At 33.9% G+C, this 19,641-nt stretch overlaps 2 protein-coding genes across 11 annotated transcripts in view; one reads left to right on the plus strand and one right to left on the minus strand.

Annotated features, from left to right (window-relative positions):
• Window positions 1-444: 444 nt before the first annotated feature.
• On the plus strand, window positions 445-10,018 carry LOC105345709 (THO complex subunit 3). Its single transcript, XM_066068357.1, has 6 exons — window positions 445-653; window positions 1,793-1,949; window positions 7,790-7,994; window positions 8,210-8,371; window positions 8,865-8,965; window positions 9,544-10,018. Exons 1-6 carry the CDS (start codon window positions 471-473, stop codon window positions 9,705-9,707), a joined length of 972 nt encoding a protein of 323 aa, XP_065924429.1. The 5' UTR covers window positions 445-470; the 3' UTR covers window positions 9,708-10,018.
• Window positions 10,019-10,746: 728 nt separating this feature from the next.
• LOC105335627 (uncharacterized) overlaps window positions 10,747-19,641 on the minus strand; it is a 78,588-nt gene continuing 69,693 nt past the window's right edge. For 8 of the 10 annotated variants that reach the window (XM_066068342.1, XM_066068347.1, XM_066068341.1 and 5 more), the window contains 12 exons: window positions 19,295-19,480; window positions 18,420-18,596; window positions 18,099-18,221; window positions 17,309-17,404; window positions 16,975-17,118; window positions 16,239-16,638; window positions 14,414-14,632; window positions 13,864-13,938; window positions 13,503-13,633; window positions 12,875-13,123; window positions 12,357-12,551; window positions 10,747-11,576 (listed from right to left, as the gene is read on the minus strand). In XM_066068342.1, coding sequence (XP_065924414.1) covers window positions 12,357-12,551; window positions 12,875-13,123; window positions 13,503-13,633; window positions 13,864-13,938; window positions 14,414-14,632; window positions 16,239-16,638; window positions 16,975-17,118; window positions 17,309-17,404; window positions 18,099-18,221; window positions 18,420-18,596; window positions 19,295-19,480 — 1,995 coding nt within the window. In that variant the 3' untranslated portion in view covers window positions 10,747-11,576. The remainder of the gene's footprint in view (window positions 11,577-12,356; window positions 12,552-12,874; window positions 13,124-13,502; window positions 13,634-13,863; window positions 13,939-14,413; window positions 14,633-16,238; window positions 16,639-16,974; window positions 17,119-17,308; window positions 17,405-18,098; window positions 18,222-18,419; window positions 18,597-19,294; window positions 19,481-19,641) is intronic. The other 2 variants (XM_066068340.1, XM_066068343.1) reach the window with 2 other exon arrangements.

Raw genomic sequence — 19,641 nt, forward strand, 5'->3', positions numbered from 1 at the left:
ATTATTTTCTTCTTTTTTTTGGGGGGGGGGGGGGGGGCTAGACTTATCAGAAATCTAGAAACCAGAAGTTATGTCTAACTTGCAACAAAAATGGAAAAAAAATGATCAACATTATGCAAATTTGCATTACCCATATTAAAAAAAGCATTTATAAAATCATGATAATTTAATTACAGAAAACAGATTCTTTTTGAAATTAAGAAACAGTTGCAATTTTGTCTAATTATCTGTTCTAGTACATGTACAATACTACAATTAATTTTCAATAATGCCAGAATTGATGACTTTACTATGGTAGAGAGCAGAAATTTAGAATCTGAAACACAGTAATTATAAAGAAATTAAAACAACGGTAAGACTTCAGCAAGACTTTCATTAGGAATTGTTAAGTCAGCGATGTGGCACGTGGGCCTCTGGTTTCCGGAACTTTTCAATCCACTCGGTAGGTTTTTATTTTACGAAATCCAAAGATGGCGACTTACATTGAAAACATGCGAAAACATTTTCAGCAAAACAAGAGAATACGAGAGCACACGGCGCACGACTCCAAAGTTCACTCCGTGGCGTGGAGCTGTGACGGGCGGCGCCTGGCCTCGGGGTCCTTTGACAAAACTGTTAGCGTTTTCCAGCTAGACAATGACAGAGATCGAATGGTAGGGTGCTGGAGTGTTGCACTGTAAACATGGCTTAGGAAAAATAATTCCGAATTATAGGTGTCATAACACCGTATTTCACTGAAAGTTTGAAAGTTCACGTCAAAAAATGGCTGATGCAAAATAATTCCGGAATTCTCCTTTGAATTTGGGGCGTATCCGCACGTCACAGGAGCTGATTTTTATGAGATGAAAAACAATGTGTAAGAGGTCTAACTATCCCAGTTTTGTAATAAATCGAGGTCATTTAATTTAACTTTGATGCGTGTTGTTCCGGAGGGGGGTGAAAAGGCCCGGGTTGATTTTCAAGCACATGTGTAACTTCGAGGTAAACAAAGTCTCACGCCTTGCGGGATGCACGTGTGTATTTTGCAAGAAAATTGTAAACGAAGTGTTGTTTAGAAAGATGTCAAGGGGATTTTTCCGATGAATTCGTTTTGAATTTTTAATTTGTATCTAAAGTTGTGCAATTTTGGTTAGAATATATTAGTAAAATTTAATACTGTAGTGACACCTATAGGCCTATGTTTTTTGTTTTGATTTTTTGACATGCTTGTTGCATAGTTTAACACAAAAATCTACTGAATGATTTTTGTCAATTTTGAGATAGTAAGGTCACAAAAAATGGAACTGGAAATTGGGTTGTTTTAGCATGATGTCAATTATGTACAAGGATATATCATGCTCAAAGTTAATGTTGGAAAACAACTTAAAGATCTGTTTATGCATCTAAACTATTTAAATTGAGGTTGTATGGGACACCTCCATATTGTGACGTATTGTTTATCGAAATAAACAATAAAATGAAGTGTAATTATATAAGTAATTTCTTTCCCAATATTGTCACCGAACATCGGTAGCTCAGTGGGTTAGAGGGTTTACTACAAATCTTTAAGTCATGAGTTCAAATCCTGCTGGGTGTTTTACATTTTTTACCTCTTCAAATATTTTTAAAAGCTATTTTTTTTTATTAAATATTGTAAAATTTTAAAATTCTAAGCTGGTGAAAGTATTCTTTTTAGAATTATAATATATTTTTATCCACATTGATATTGACAGGTGTCCCATACCACCTTAATATTTTTTCAAACATTGATTAGTCTGACAATTATTTTTGGGTCTGTCTACAAATTCTATAGGTCAAAGATTGCACATTTCGTGGACATAGCGACAGTGTTGACCAGCTGTGTTGGCATCCAAAGAATCCGGATCAGTTGGTGACAGCTAGTGGAGACAAGACAATACGAATCTGGGACGCCCGGACCAATCGTTCTGTGGCCACTGTCAATACTAAAGGTAAAACAACGGTTAATTCCATGACCCAGGAATAATTGATCTATAGACATTGACAATACTTACTTTGAGATAAAACAGCTGTTAACGTGGTTAATACAAATGTACAGGGACTTTTGGACACTTCAATAAATGTATGTGAAATTCCATTGATTTTTTAGCTCACCGAGACGAAGTCAGGGGGAGCTTATGCTATACCCTCGGCGTCGGTGTCGGCGTCGGCGTCCGGACCTGGTTAAAGTTTTTGTTGCAGGTCCTGTATCTAAGCTATTACTTGTCCTATCTTCACCAAACTTGCATGGATGATGCATCTGGACCTACTTATGGACTTGAAAGACTTGGATGCTGAATCTGAGTCCTAAATTTCAGATGCTGGAGGAGGTTAAGGTTGTTGGACCAGGTTAAAGTTTTTGTTGTAGGTCCCCTTTGATAGCAATATCTAAGTTACTGCAGGTCTGTACTTCACCAAACTTGCATGGATGGTGTGTCTTATGATACTGATGCACCAGACAGGCTTGAGTGCTGAATCTGAGCTATAAATTTCGGATGCTGGAGGAGGTTAAGGTTTTTGGAGCAGGTTAAAGTTTTTGTTGCAGGTGCCCTCTGATGATTATATCTTAGTTAATACTTGTCACCAGACTTCCATGGATGGTGCGTCTTATGATACTGATGCACCAGACAGGCTTGAATGCTGAATCTGAGCCATAGGTTTTGGATGCTGGAGGAGGTTAAGGTTTTTAGAGCTGGTTAAAGTTTTTGAAACAGGTGCCCTCTGATGATTATATCTTAGTTATTACTTGTCCTAACATCACCAGACTTCCATGGATGGTGCGTCTTATGATACTGATGCACCAGACAGGCTTGAATGCTGAATCTGAGCCATAGGTTTCGGATGCTGGAGGAGGTTAAGGTTTTTAGAGCTGGTTAAAGTTTTTGAAACAGGTGCCCTCTGATGATTATATCTTAGTTATTACTTGTCCTAACTTCACCAGATTTCCATGGATGGTGCGTCTTATGATACTGATGCACCTGACAGGCTTGAATGCTGAGTCTGAGCATTAGGTTTCAGATGCTGGATATGGTTAAGTTTTTTAGCTCACCTGAGCTGAAAGCTCAAGTGAGCTATTCTGATCACATTTTGTCCGTCGTCCGTCTGTCCGTCTGTCTGTCCGTCCGTCCGTCTGTAAACGTTTTACATTTTTGAACTTCTTCTCTAAAACCGCTAATCCAATTTCAACCAAATTTGGCGCAAAGCATCCTTATGGGAGGGCGAATATAAATTGCAGAAATAAAAGTCAGATCTGTATTCAAAGCAGAGAAAACCTTGAAACTGTAGAAAAAGGGGGGTGCATTTTTAAAAATCTTCTTCTCAAGAACTACCAAGGTAAATTCAACGTCGTTTAGCATAAATTATCCTTATGGGAAGGAAAATATAAATTGCAAAAATTAAGTGCTAATTCTGTTTCAAATCTGAGTTATTACGAAAATAATAATAAAGGAAAGGCGTGTTTCAGCTTCGCGTTCGGCATCCGGTAAAATGGGTAGGCAAGACTTGGTCTTGGCAAAACAAAAGATTAGCTGTTATTAATCTGCCAATCTCATTAAAATTTCAGGATATTTGATGGACCAGTATATTTGTATTCGCTGTAAATATTGTGCAAAATAATGCGTATTTGGAATTGACGATTGTCGATCTGCCCCGGCTTTTATTTTGCCACGGCACGGGTTTGCATACCCATTTTACCAAGACTCGTATTCCATACTTCTAGAACGAGGTTCTTTGTTTAAAGCAGCCATGACATTATACGAAAAAGGGTCGATCTGACTATGATGAATTTGCTTGTTGTGCAACAGTTTGCGTATGAAGGGAAATTTTTGAAACATGCAAAATATATTGGTGCCGATTTTGTGAAGTAAATTGAGGCTATATATTTCAATGCGTTGACAGTTTTCACACATGACGTTGGTGTTAGCTTGTTCTGATTTTCGTTTCGTTTTCATTATTTATGCTTTGTAACCTGGGAATTTTTAACTATCGTCTGTATTTCGTTATTTTTACGTATCAAATCAAACAGAGACTTCAGTAAATCAAACAGTCAACTGTTTACCTGCGCAAATTAAGCAAAATCTGATGTATAAAAAAAGTACTGAAATACAATTCATTCTATCGGTAATTCGGCAGTATCTTTTGCGTAATGGTAGATTTGTTGAGATGCTCGGCATTTTCTCGAGTTTATTCAGTTTAAAAAGAGTTTGATATCGCTGGCGGATATATGTAGGTATATACATGTATATATATGATTCATTTCGAAAAAAATAAATTGTGTTCCTTATTTGTTATAGTGTATGTTTCTTGTGTTTAATTGTTTTCAATTTCTATTTACTAACCATATTTGAGTGTTAAGCTTCGAATTATAAGCAAGATACAGAGATTTGATCACAATTCTATGTTTGTACACAGATCTTAAAAACTAAAGATTAAAAAAGTAAAAAAAGTAAAAATATTTAGTAAGAAAATTTTCATAGTCTGTTCTTCCAGAAACCAACTTTAACAACTAATTGTGTTGCAAACTTAACCTTTTTTCGTCATTATTACTCCTACTGTACATGTGATCCTGGACTGTGTTTATGTACATTTGTATAAACTGATTTTGAACCTCAAATACCAGTGAACTGGTCTTGAGTGAATAAAAGAATTGAAAATCTTAGACCATTCTTTTTTTCCATTTTAAATGCTGAATAGGAAATACCAAGTTAAAAATCTTAAGCTGAATATAATAAACTCATGTGAACAAAATATGACTCAAACCTAGGCGAACTGTGAGCTCTGTATCTTGCTTATAACTCTACGATTGACGCTGAAATTTTGGTTGAACATTAGAAATTCTATATGAATTAGAGTATGTTAAATACTTGTAAAAACAAAATAAAAGAATGATATTCTGTATATACCTACTCTCTGGGGCCCCCTCTTTATACAATAAATAATGTGAAATTTACATCAATTTTGATAGTTTTTCAAACACGAGTAAATAAAAACGACATCTTTAAAACAGTTTTCATAGTTCTGACACATTTCTGTTGCGGGGATAAAGTAATTATCGCTATTCCTAAGAAAATATCACAGCGGAAAATTATTCTGGTTTGTACGTGAGGTAAATAACAGTCATTTAATTATAATGGAGAAGACAAATTAAATTTTTGAATGTTTTAAATTTGAGGAATTGAGCACATTGAGGTACAATTTTCTTCTTCACATCTATACATGTTGTATTTTTTAAATTAAAAAACAATAACTATTATATTTTTTTAAAAAATACAATAACTAGTTAGTAGTTGATGAAAAAAATGTACCTATATGCTCTCATATATTTTGATCGCTTTACAAAGGGGGGGGGGGGGGGCAGAACGAATATATATAGGGAATTGGAAGTCAACAACTTAACAGTGTACACCTACCAAATGTTTCGTTTTATATCTTGCATAGGATTTTCTTATTCTGGTAAAAATAGTATCTCATGAAGGTACAATGTCAAAGATTACGTGTATACAAAAATAAGTGTAAAATTCAAATATTTGACAATATTTTTTTTTTTTGTTATTCTACCGAGGGACCATATGGCACAATATCTTTTGAACGCCAATTGTTGCTCAGGTTAGCGATGTGGCCCCATGGGCCTCTTGTTGAACAGGTCACATGTTTAATTGATAATAGTACTATTTCAAACTTGCATAGTTGATTAAACTGTAATATGAATGAATCACAGAGGAAGCTTCAGATGCAGAGCTTGATCTCCATTATCAAGGATGCTAAAAAATATATCTTAGTTATTACAGGTCCTAACTTCACCAAACTTGAATGGATGGTGTGTCTTATGATACAGATGCACTTGACAGGCATGGATGTTGAATCTGAGCCAAAGGTTGCGGATGCTGGAACAGGTCACATGTTAAATTGCTAGTGCCCTCTGATGATGATATCTTAGTTATTACTGGTCTGAACTTCACCAAACTTGCATAGAGATGCGTCTTATGTATACTGATGCACCTGACAGGCTTGAATGCTGAATCTGAGCCATAGGTTTCGGATGCTGGATGAGGTTTAGTTTTTTTGGAACAGGTCACATGTTTAATAGATGATACCTTGCATAGTTGATTTAACTATATTATAAATGAAACACAGAGGTTGCTTCAGATGCAGAGCCTCCATTATCAAAGATGCTAAAGAAATATCCTACCTCACTCAAACCTGCTCAATAGATAGATGTGTTTGTTGATAAATGATATAACATGATTCCTATGATATAGTATTGTATGGTATGAAACAATATTGTTTAAAATGATACAATATAATATCATATGTAATATTATAAAAAGTTATATGATTCAATATGATATTGTATCAATTTTTTTGATATTTTATGTTATGATATTGTATCATGATATCGTTATGTATAGTATTGTATATTGTGATACAATATTGTATAATATTATATTGTATTATTATTTTATTATTTTATCACATTATACAATTACATAAGATATTGCAAAATATAATATTGTATCCTATGATACAATATTGTATATTCTATAATATTGTATCATATGATATTGTATAAATATGATATTAGTTTCTGTAATATAGAATAATATCACATGAAATTGTATAATATGATACTGTAATATTATATGATATTGTATCATACGATATTGTATAATATGATATTGTTTTATAGTTTGATATATTATCACATTGATACTGTATCATTTTTGATACATAATATGATATTGTATCATATGATACAATATAATTTGATACAACATTGTATCGTATCATATGATACAATATGTATAATATAATATTGTATTATATAATATTTTACTTTATCACATAATATTGTTTCATTTGATTTGATACAATGTTGTATCAAATTATATTGTATCATATGATACAATATCATATTATGTATCAAAAATGATACAGTATCATACAATATCATACTGTATTATACAATATAACATCATATGTTTCAATGTTATGATGTATTATGGTATATGATATTGTAATATAAATTACTCTATTGTTTTATATATTATGATATTGTATTATGTGATCAAATACAATAACGTACAACACTATATAAATAGTGCCTGTTTTTTTAGAGGGTAACTGTTGAAATTGAAGCGGAGGTTGAATATGGTTTTCGAGGGGTGTCAATTTCAACAGATACCCTCCCAAAGAGGCACTATTTATTTTATTATACTGAATGTCTTAATTTTAAAGAAACTTTTACTGCTTTTATATAGAAATGAAGTGAATTCTACGGCAAACCGTAGGCGCATAATTTATGCCCATCTAACAATTTGTTGTGTTAGCCGTTGCCAAGTGTGTTGCTATCGCTGAGGGTAATGGAACGTATTACCAACTGTGTCTAAACCAATCAGATTTCAGTATTTAACATGAAAGTATAATAAAATACAATGTCATATCATAGGTTACAATATCATATCTCATCATTGTTTATTATGGTATTTTATTGTATTATATGATATATGTTGTAAATATGATAGGATGCAATATTTAATTTTATATTATTGTATTGATTAACATCTGAACATATGATTATAATACAATTTTTTAACAGATGATATACGATATTGTGTCAAAAACAGAATCCATGAATATCCAAGATCATGAAGTATGATTTTCATTTAATATGATAAAGGTGGTCTCGTAAAGGTGAAGTCTCATAAGGGTGATGTCTCGTCTCGGTGAGCTTTGTAATCTGTGATTACCTATGTTTATACTATTGTTATACAATAACTATTAATCAATATTTAAGGTGAAAACATAAACATCTGCTGGTCACCAGATGGCAGCACTATAGCTGTGGGCAACAAGGACGACCTAATTACATTTATTGATGTCAGAAGTCACAGGTCAAAGGCCGAGGAACAGTTTAAGTTTGAGGTCAATGAGATCTCGTGGAACAATGACGGGGACCTGTTCTTCTTGACGAGTGGGCAAGGCAGCATAAACATACTGAGGTACATGTAGTTTATAGATAGATGAAGTATGAAACATTGTAGTATAATGAAGCATTAATGAACAAATGGTTAGGCAATTGATGGCTATGACAGCTCAATGTAATGCAAAGTTTTTCATAATTGTGCATATTTATTTTACCCAATACCTTGTACAGCATTTTGATAATTTTGAAAAAATTGAATTGTATGCAAATAAAACACATTGTTATCAACAGCTACCCAGATTTAAAACTCCAGCACACCCTGAATGCTCACCCTGCTAACTGTATCTGTATCGAGTTTGACCCCAAGGGAAAGTACTTTGCCACCGGTAGTGCGGACGCCTTGGTCAGTATTTGGGATGTAGCAGAGCTAGCCTGTATTAGGACCCTCTCCAGGTAATAAGAGTTGTGCACAATGTATTCACATGTATGATTCACTACACAAGTACTGTACCTTTCGTTGCATAGAAACTACACATGTACACTCATAATGGTCTCAAAAACTTATTAGATAATTTTATTTTTCCTGTAAAATGGTGCTATTTGAGATCTACTAACTGCAAAAGGTTTCTGTGTATTTGTGTACTGATAATATTTTGAAAATTTAAAGCCTTTTAAATTCTAAAGCTTAATAAAGTTTACTGATATCAAGTTTAATGTGTAGCTCATGCATTTTATATGATATTGTTTAATATGCCCAAGAAATCCAAGATATAAGCAATGAGATTTTGGTCTGTTTCTTTAGAAGATTTTATTAGAACTGAACCATCTTTATATCATATTATAACTCTACTAAGTAGGGAATTCTGATTTTTTGTTTGAAGTATTTTTCTGTTTTATTGCATTCACTGAAAAACCGAGTCATGGACATTTAATGTGTTGATTTTAGGTTAGAGTGGCCAGTCAGAACTCTAAGCTTCAGCCATGATGGCAAAATGTTGGCCTCAGCATCAGAAGATCTGATTATAGACATAGCAGAGGTCGACTCAGGTACGAATGTCATTGTAGATGTTTTATGGATGTTACGTTTATGTAGGGCTCTGCAACTAACATGGAAAATGTAATCCAGTTGCTTTAGCCTCATTCAGAATCGATATTATCGGTAAAGGCAAATCCTGGTGCATGATGAATGGTAAAAGGTTAGAAACCCGACACATACACTTAGTTGACTGGTATCACAGGTACTGGGTGCCCACTTTGTTCTAGTCAGGGTAGTGAGGTGTTTACCCTGGGTGGAGTGAGCAGGGTACATAAAACAGGTGTTAGTACACACACTGGTCAGGTGGAGAAAAAACACCTGGACAGGTGAGACAGACACACAGACAGGTAACAGTAATGCAGCCCCCACCTGTGTAGCCACAAAGACTAGGGGGTGTTGGGTTGATGCTAACAACTGCTCTCTGAAACCAGGAAATCTGTTGTATTATTATTTTGACCCTCAGTTATTAAAAATTCACATTTAACTAAATGGGATAATAGATATTAAATTATAACCCATTTCCTTATCTCAACTCTTGAGCTGTTATTGTAAAACAGTAAAAATTGAACATTTTCCATATATTTTACAGGGGAGAAAGTCACAGAAATAACGTGCGAGGCCCCGACTTTTACAGTCGCCTGGCATCCCCGTCGCCCCCTTCTGGCTTACGCCTGCGACGATCGTGACACTTACGACAGAAATCGGGATGCAGGGACCGTGAAAGTGTTTGGATTCCCCAGCGATAACTCATGAATGTTCTAACTCGTACTTCTGTCACTAAAATTGAAGTACGAAATTTCATGATTGGAAGTGAGTAAAGTTGGAAACAGGACAGAAAATAACCGAGGTCATGTGAAAGTGACACAATACAACTTTCGGTGATTTTCATGCGATGAACACAGCACCTGGTTTAATGGTGGCAATTCTGTTATAATAATTGTATTTAAACACCTAATGGTGTTTAAATAGATGGATGAAAGGTTATGGCAGATAGCTGTTTGTATTTCAAATGTTTTTTAGTAATGAAAAACCTTCCTCCAGCTTGTTTCAATATCTCCACTTATGAAAAAAAATTTATTATTTTGTTATTTTTAAAAGCTTGAATGAATTTATTTTTTTGTTATATTCTAGATATGTATATTTTGTATAATAGCCTTTACCAAGGTAGTGTATATGGCACATTTTTCAAACATGAACAGAGTACATGTAATGTCATATCAGTACATGTATTACATGTACAAAGTTAAAAACAAAAAGCTACGTACAATTCAGACTTAATATGTGTAATTATATGTACTTTAGATATTTTACACAATTGTGAAATTGTTTAGTAATTGTAATAAATGCTGATAAACAAAACTTTTTAAAGAGTTTTATTACTCAGATGAAAAAGTCCTGAAAAGTTAAAGAAAATTTTAGTAAATAGGCTGGAGTAACTGCCACAGAAGCATTTTCCTCCTGGTTTAACAAAAAAGTATGTTTCTAGTCTCACAAGACTGTCATCAAGTATTTACTTAGAGGGACACATAATATAATTAAGGTGCATGAACTCTTACAGTCAGACGTTCTACGGTAGTTCCTCACTCTTCAGGGTTTTTTTCAGTTGCTATTTTATGCAAAACAGCAGAACCTTGAAAGGATAGGCAAACATTTTAACAAAAATATTTATTTTTATCTGTAACCTCGGAAAAATGTATTTTTCTTAAAATCTTGCAGACTCTCTCCTCTCTCTCTCTCAATGTATTTCTCACTAACTTGCTCTAGATATTTCTCAAATTAAATAGGACAAAACTTTCTACAATTATGTTAAGTATTTAATATCATTTAATATAAAAATAACAAACAAATATTAAATGCCATAAAAGTCTTGAGGACTTATAGCAAGGCCCTGCAACTAGTCTTCCAATATCACTGGCTTAGTTGTCCCCACAGACATGAATATAAAGGTGATCTATTGCATTTTACAATGACAAGATTTCAACAATAAATGCCAACCTACGCTGTACAGTACTGGTCGTTAAAATATACAAGTATTTATACATACACGTGTAGATCCAACATTTTGTGACCACTAATGCATGCCTTAGGTAAAGAATAAATTAATATTAAATTATAGAACGTGTGGAGTGTATGATGATCAGACAATATGAAAAAAATATTACAGGTCAAGTGAAATAGTCACAATGTTCAAGAATGTTCATTAATGGTTAATATCATTTTGTACATTTACATGTAATTCATTTACACCTTGGAAGACAACTGTTATCTTTGCTATTACAAGTACAGATCTTGTTTTGGAAAAATAGATATGATAAAACGATATGCATAATACATGTAATTCCATTGCATGTAGGACTACCCATAATGAAAAATGAATAACAAACGTTGGGGTTTTGTATTGCAAACTTGAATAATATGAAAGAGGTGGCCATAACAACAGTTCTGTGGGTGTAACACAAATAATCTGTGTAATAATCTGAATTCACAAAAAATAATGTTTATATGAACAGTTTGTTTATGAGATTTATTATTTGGGATTAAGTTGAATCACACTTTGGTGAATTTTATGCATAGATTTTCTCACAACCTCTTGGCAGGACTGGTAGTCATGTTGTTTTCATTCTGAAAATACATGTTCATTTTTTTAATTATCAGTTATAAAACACAAATCAAACACATTTCAAAAGAAAAAAGAGAATGCTTTATATCACACCCACATATACCAAAACCCCTAGTCATGCACAGATCCAGATCACGGAGTCCAGACCTCCCCCCCCCCCCCCCCCCCATTCTTGAAAATTAAGTCTTCTTAATAAATTCATATGCTAAAGTTATAGAATTTCAAAATAGACCTGGCATCCCACTGTAAAAAAAAATACTTCTAACTACCCCCTGCCCCACCCTCCCTGAAAAAAAATTATGGATCCATATACATAGCTCTTCTTCCCCAGTCCCCATCTTCTTTCTCACTTGAACAATATGTTTTGTCAGATTTTCTCTGTTTTTTGTGAACAATGCACAGTAAATCATTTTACAAGACTGAACTATCACAGGCACCTAAATTTTTATCAATAGGTCACTCAAGCTCTATACTGAATTTATATCAGTTACTGTAAATTCCTTATAGTTCAAAGCTGTCTGAAAAATAAAGGCAAGATTTCAAAATTCAGGAGGGTTGCCTCTTGCGATTTTATGCAGAAATTAATTAGGAATCTACAGTAGTCGCTCAACATAGCCAAAGATGAAAAAAATCTGACCCTGTCAATATGTGTATTTACCATGTATATAAAGATAAGGTAGCATTTTTAGATCTGTGTCTCTATTGATAAAAATTCAGGTGCCTGTGGAACTATCTGCTAAACCCTGAACTTTACACAAGCAAATCAAGTCCTATGTACGTACCTAGTGGTGTTCTGGAGGTGGCACTTCCTGTATGAAGAAGCAAGGGACTAAACCCCGGCTACCATTAATCTCTCCGTAATAAAATCCGTCCTGTCTCTCCTCTCCATACACATCGATTCTCTCCCCTGCCTGGAACGCTAGCTCCAGGCGCCCATGTTTCCCGGGGGATGGAGCAAAGTCGTAAACGGCTACAAACTGTTTTAAACAAATTAAGTCAGACTTTAAAAGAAAGGTTTTTTTTGTACATAATGCATTTTTTATGCATAAATATGGAGATTCTTTTAGTATTTAGGGCTGTACATTTTCAATAATTTTTCTTATATATACCAACAAGTCGTATACCGTAGTAATGCATGCACATTTAAGAAGAGTTTGTGCATTTTTTAGTAATATTGACATCTTAACTTGATTCAAATTCAATATCAGAAATTATTAAGCCGAAATAAAAGCAAACCAATCCGTTCCACTGAATTACAGTTAAACTACAACATGAGTATATTTAGACCTGTGATCCTTACCAAACGCTTGTGTGATGAAGAATACACTTCGTTATTCTTGATGCCTGATGGACTTTCCTCAATGACCTCTCGCCTGGGGCCCGTTACTGTTGCATTGTGGGAAGTTTCCACCAGATCTGAGCAGCGTCCGCCAGACCCCACGGTCTGAATACTGAATCCGTGGTACAGACGAGAGTCCACGTTTTTGACGATGGTTTTAGCAATGTGAGGACTATTTGCTTGCTGGTGAAGATGACCGTCTACATAAATCTGAACACACCAAATAAAAAAAAAGTTACAAAATCAAAAATGCATTAATGCACATACATTAAACTGCTTAAAAAATGTATCCTTTCTATTAAAGTAAGAACTTCCATATCCTGCTTAATCAACATGTACCGGTATGAAACGCTATGATTTTCATTCCCGCAATGCTTTTCATTGCAAAATATGTTTATACTAGATATGAATAAATTAATTTTACAAAACTTGAATTATGTCAAATCAGAATAAATTTCATTAATTATTCATATGTTTCCAGTACTGGTATAAGAACTCAGCTGATTTGATATTTTACGATCTTGTAAAAACATGATGCGATTTATAAATCAAGTCAAATCAGAAATTTTAATTATAGGTGTCTACTCACTTTGTACCCGGTGCATTTGACACCCCTGCTGTGACTGTTGTTTGTATATTTAGGTGGTGTCCAAGCCAACATGAGAGTATTTTGGTCAATCACTTTTTCCACTCGGAAATCTCTTGGTGATTCTGGATTGTCTTTAAAATTAATTTTTTGACATTTCAGGACATTGTACTTATTACATGTATTTCAATAACTGAATTGAAATTTTTAATTCTATTTCAAATAAGATATTTTGAAATAATTTTTTAAATAATTTAATCTTTTCAGCTTACATCTTTTAAAATTGAAAACTTAAAATATATCAGAAAATTGAAATTTGAAAAAATTAAAACCCAGAAAATATCCGTGAACATCTGGAAATTACCCGATCGTGATGGAATGGTACTGTTTCTGTGGGATAAGGAAGTCATCTCTGCCATTGGTCTCGGAGAATGTGGACCTGGAACAAACACATTGAAAGTTTATAAATGTGTTATACCAAACTTTGACAGTTTATACTAGTTATATAGGCCTTCTTTATACATTCTATTTGAGAAGTTGTAATATATAAAAGAGCATTCTAATTTCTTGCACTTAGAGCATAAATAATGCACTCCTATCATACCCTATAACTGGGTTTTGTTCTGCTAGTGCAATCATTTTGTGTTTTGGTTCCAAAATGGGTATTACTTCATTTACAGTGTTTGTTGCAATTTAATTATAAATACAATGTACCTTGTGATTTTTTAATTGATCAAAATAAAAACAATATTTATAACAATATTTTGCAATTGAGATAATTTAACAAAATGTCGTTAAAAACATGAATCTCACTGTAAAATGCAGTTATATATGGTATACTCAATACCATACCAGACAATGCTATTAAGTATACTTTGCATTAATTGTGCTGGACAACCACATTTGAGCCCTACCATTTCGATTAGTTCTCTGTGACTGCTGTAGCTGGTAATGGGTTTGCACGATTCTCTCTGGACTCCCGTCTAAGTAAGACGGAAGTTTTTCTCCCATCATTCCTAGCCATCGGCCGTTTCTTTGGTCTGCGTAGTTGGCAGGGCGCAGGTAATCAGCAGGTACAAGTCCTGTCTTACCATCCACCTCAGCCAGATAGTAGCCGGTCTCATCCAGAGCTCCTGATCAAAAAGGTCAAGTATATATATCTCTCTATTGCAATATACACTAATCTCTCTTTTGTAATATACACTAATCTCTCTATTGTCAGGAGAGAACATAAATAGGCATTGTGCCTGCTGTTCAATCCAATTCAATGTATTTATATACTTGAATAAAATACTTATTAAATTAAATTAATCTCTCTATTGTAATATACACTAATCTCTCTGTTTATTGTAATATACACTAATCTCTCTTTTGTAATATACACTAATCTCTCTATTGTAATATACACTAATCTCTCTTTTGTAATATACACTAATCTCTCTATTGTAATATACACTAATCTCTCTTTTGTAATATACACTAATCTCTCTTTTGTAATATACACTAATCTCTCTATTGTAATATACACTAATCTCTCTATTGCAATATACACTAATCTCTCTATTGTAGTATACACTAATCTCTCTATTGTAGTATACACTAATCTCTCTATTGTAGTATACACTAATCTCTCTTTTGTAATATACACTAATCTCTCTATTGTAATATACACTAATCTCTCTATTGTAGTATACACTAATCTCTCTATTGTAGTATACACTAATCTCTCTTTTGTAATATACACTAATCTCTCCATTGTAATATACACTAATCTCTCTATTGTAGTATACACTAATCTCTCCATTGTAATATACACTAATCTCTCTATTGTAATATACACTAATCTCTCTATTGTAATATACACTAATCTCTCAATTGTAGTATACACTAATCTCTCTATTGTAATATACACTAATCTCTCTATTTATTGTAATATACACTAATCTCTCTATTGTAATATACACTAATCTCTCTATTGTAATATACACTAATCTCTCTATTGTAATATACACTAATCTCTCAATTGTAGTATACACTAATCTCTCTATTGCAATATACTCATCTATCTTTCATTGCAATTTACACTTATCTCTGTAATTTATTGCAATATACACTAATCTCTCTAATTATTGTTAACACACAAACTCTTTCTTAACTTTTATATTTATTGTAACATATAAACTCTTTCTTAACTTTCATATATACTGTAACATATAAACATTTTCTTAACTCTCTATTTATTGTAACATACACTTAATTCTCTTTAAGTTCAGCTTTTCTTGTAAGCTGTCACAGTTAGACCTAACTTCATGTTGTATTTCACTATACCGGTACATGTATTAACATTGCTGTCTATGACAGATAGACCTACACAATAATAAACCTATTATATCTATTTTTAATCTTTGATAAACTTTGCTATCAATGATAGTAAGACCTCAACAATAGTAAACCTATCACTATATTTACCGTTGATGATATTGGACCATCATGATACTGACCTATCATAAAGTTTGCTGTCAGTGACCATCATGATACTGACCTGTCATAAAGTTTGCTGTCAGTGACAGTAAGACCTGCACAATAGTAAACCTATCACTATATTTGCTGTTGGTGACAGTTAGACCTACATGATACTGACCTATCACTTAGTTTGCTGTCAGTGACAATTAAACCTGCACAATAATAACCTATCACTAAGTTAACTGTCGGTGACAGTTTGACCTACATGATACTGACCTATCACCTTCACTTTGTGCCATTCCTTCAGCGCTAGCTCCTCCCCCGGACGCTGACTCCGAGAGAAAATACTCTGTGGATTGTAGTCGGACACGGCAATAAACAATGGATCAGGCGGCATGTAGCCCACAGGAAGAGATTCTGACGGCAGGGCGTAGCTGAGTGGTGGTTGCCCATTGTGGATTTGTGGTAGGTGGGGTGTGTTGTGGGATGAACGTGTTGGTGGTGGCAGTCTGTGACGCCGCTCCGCTGGACGCTGGTTTGATCGCCTCGTCACAGGCGTCACCATCTCCGTGTCACTGTGGGCGATGAGATCTTGGCTGTCACTGACGGAGGAGTTAGACCTTGACCTCTGAAGGTCAATCATTGACACAGACAGTCGGTTCGAATGATTGGGCTGCTGTATGAAAAATTATATTTAGTGAAAAAATAAGGAATTTTTCATAAAAATGTTTAAAATCTATAAGCATGTACACAACAAATTCATTAATTTATTCAAAAAAATTATCTCAAAGAATTTCAGCCCTAATATCAATCCCCATTGATTTATGTATTAAATTTAAATTTAAATTTACATGTATTCGATTTTCACTGGTCAAAATACATGTTTTTGATAACCCCCTCCTTGCTTAATAACACTGAGAAAGCTTTAATTATTAAGTTTACAATTATTATAACCATTCTTTACTTTGCACAGGATATAATCAGACAGAATTTGTTGTTGTTTTCACTATACCTGTAAGAACTCGGCCTCCGGCATGTTGTATTCCTCGGAGGACATTCTTTGTTCCATCATGGCCAGTTCCTGCAGAAGCGGTCCTGGCCCACCCCCCTTTTTTAGTTTCCTGAGTTCAGCCCCCAGTCTTCTCAGTAAGTCATCCTGTTAAGTACAATTAAAGGCCCATGTAACAATCATATTTCACCAACTTATGATACTCAGCTTCACCCCCCTTCTTCTTCTCAAATTTCGAATTCCATAAACTGATTAAAATGCAATGTTCATGTGTTAACACTTAACAAGTGCATTTCTTAATTGACTGAATATACTGAGAGAGACATCTAAACCTCACCTTGTCCCTACATTTCTGCACCAGTCTGGATATTTTGGTCTTCAGTGGGGCTATTGCTACCATGATCTGCTCATTCTTGACTTCCAGTTCTTGATTCTAAAATAGAATATATAAAATACATACATGTACATATATAATTAGTGATTACATTTTTTGTAGCAATACACCTAATTTTTTTTAAAGAAAGTACTTATAAACAGATTTGACATAATTTTATTTTGCAGTGGCATATTGAACATGCATCTCTCTCTCTCTCTCTCTCTCTCTCTCTCTCTAAAATTGACACAGTGAATCATGAAACAAGAGCTTCTAGTGTTCATTAAATGAAGTTTTAACATTATGTACATGTACATTATCTAAATTTCCAAACAAATAAACAGTAACCCAAAATTAAATGTGTTACTGTAGTTGGTCACAATTTGAAATGCAATGTGTTAAATAATCCAGTGTAAGCCTAAATCAAAAACAAATTATGCAGCTGAAAATCAATTGCATCTTGACCAATCAAAGTGCAAAGAAATCTTTTCCATTCAAGGCAAAATGACAACATCAGTGCATATCAACAACATCTTGCCAAGTCCTTGTGATGGCAACCTCTTGACCAATCAAAGCATATTAACATCATTAATTGTCCAATCAGTGCATAATAACATCATCCAATCGTTGTGATGGCAACCTCTTAACCAATCACAGCATAATAACAACATATTTTCAATTGTCCAATCAGTGCATAGTAAAAACATATTGACCAATCACACGTGATAACAACATCTTGACCAATCATTGTTACCCTTGCTTTGGAGCCTGGTCGAGCAGCTTGGGTCTTGTATAAGTACGAGTTCTCGCACTCCAGAGAAACAATGCGAGATTTGTAGGAGGATATCTCATCTATTAGAGACTTGATTTTATCTGTCTGTGTGAGAAGGAAGATAGAAAGGGGTATTAAGGTACTTGTGACGTTGTGAAGCTCTTTAATGTTCTTTATTTGTTGTGAGAGAGGCCAAAAGGTTGCATTTGATAAATATTAATTTTTGAAATTCTTTAAACTTAAACAAGTATTTATATTTTAACAAATATTTTAAATCTGAGTGAGCTATATAGGTGGGAATACCCTGTTTTGAAGGATTGAGGTCATGTGATCTAGTTTATTTTCGGAAACATCTATTTCGCTCTGTAAAGCAGCTGCGATTGTGACCTCTTTTTTGAGCCTGTGAATCTGGTCTTGAAGTTCATCTCGCTCCGATTCCAACAGCTCAACGCTTCTCAGCTCCTGCTGAACTTTTCTGTACTGTTTTGAGATTACAGAAAATATTTTACGCAGACACTCTACACAGCGTTACCTTGATTGTTGGGGGAAAATTGTCAACCTGAAGTTACTGGTAGCAGTAAAAAAATTCTTTATTTTGACTGAATAAAATTCAATGGAATCTTACAAAATGATTAAAGTGCTAAACCTTAATCTTTAAAGTTTACAGAACCTCTCCTACCAATTGAAATCTGGTATAACTTCTCTGATATAAATTTTTCAGTGCATTCTCATTATAAAAAAAATCTCACATATTCATTACTTCTTTGAATGGAATTCAAATTAATTTAAATTTCAGTTTACAAAATAAAAAAAACAAAAAAACTTCAGAAATGCAACCGATAATAAACGTATAACCTAATATTTGACTAAATGATTTTTTAAATAGAAAAATTGGTATTTTATTGACAAATAAAAATATCCATAACTTAAAACTGAATCCAACCAAGACTTCACCAAATATAAATCACTATAACTTGCTGTGCGACCACCACTTGTGTATCAATTAAATATCAAATAGATACAAACCCTGCAAGCACAATATTTCGCCTTAATTTCGTATAGTAAATATTATCAGGATAAAAAAATTTTTTTATCTGTCAATGGCTATCATTACTATTTCATGTAGATATTAATTTCTTATTTTCAATATTAAGAAATCTTCAAAAACTGTGGCATACCTGTTGCTGTAATTTGCTGTACGACTCTTTGGAGGAGTGGAGGTCCTTTCCTGTCGTCTGCAGATCAGAGACCTCCATCTCCAGACATCGCAGGGCATCCAGCGCGTTAGTGCGCATGTCCTCGACCAGGCGACACTCCTCCTGCCACTGACGGAGTTCACGCATCAAGCCGTCAACTTCATTGGTCTGAATTAAACAGAGACATCAACCAGATTAATTAAGGTACCATTCCAGCCTAAATTAACTGCACAACTAAAAGACCTGCCTAACAGCTGTTGGTACATGTATCTGACTGAATTAAACTTTGATCAAAAGGATTATTAACCTCTTAAGCAAATCATTTAATT

Source organism: Magallana gigas, chromosome 8 (assembly GCF_963853765.1).
Source record: "Magallana gigas chromosome 8, xbMagGiga1.1, whole genome shotgun sequence".
Classification (NCBI taxonomy): Eukaryota; Metazoa; Mollusca; class Bivalvia; order Ostreida; family Ostreidae; genus Magallana; species Magallana gigas.

What these genes read in the sequence shown, in the direction of transcription:
- LOC105345709 (XM_066068357.1), top strand. Translation starts at nt 471, where the DNA reads ATGGCGACTTACATTGAAAACATGCGAAAACATTTTCAGCAAAACAAG. An exon ending in ACAATGACAGAGATCGAATG is followed by an intron (nt 654 to 1,792) that starts GTAGGGTGCTGG and finishes CAAATTCTATAG; the next exon opens with GTCAAAGATTGCACATTTCG. An exon ending in TGTATTAGGACCCTCTCCAG is followed by an intron (nt 8,372 to 8,864) that starts GTAATAAGAGTT and finishes TGTTGATTTTAG; the next exon opens with GTTAGAGTGGCCAGTCAGAA.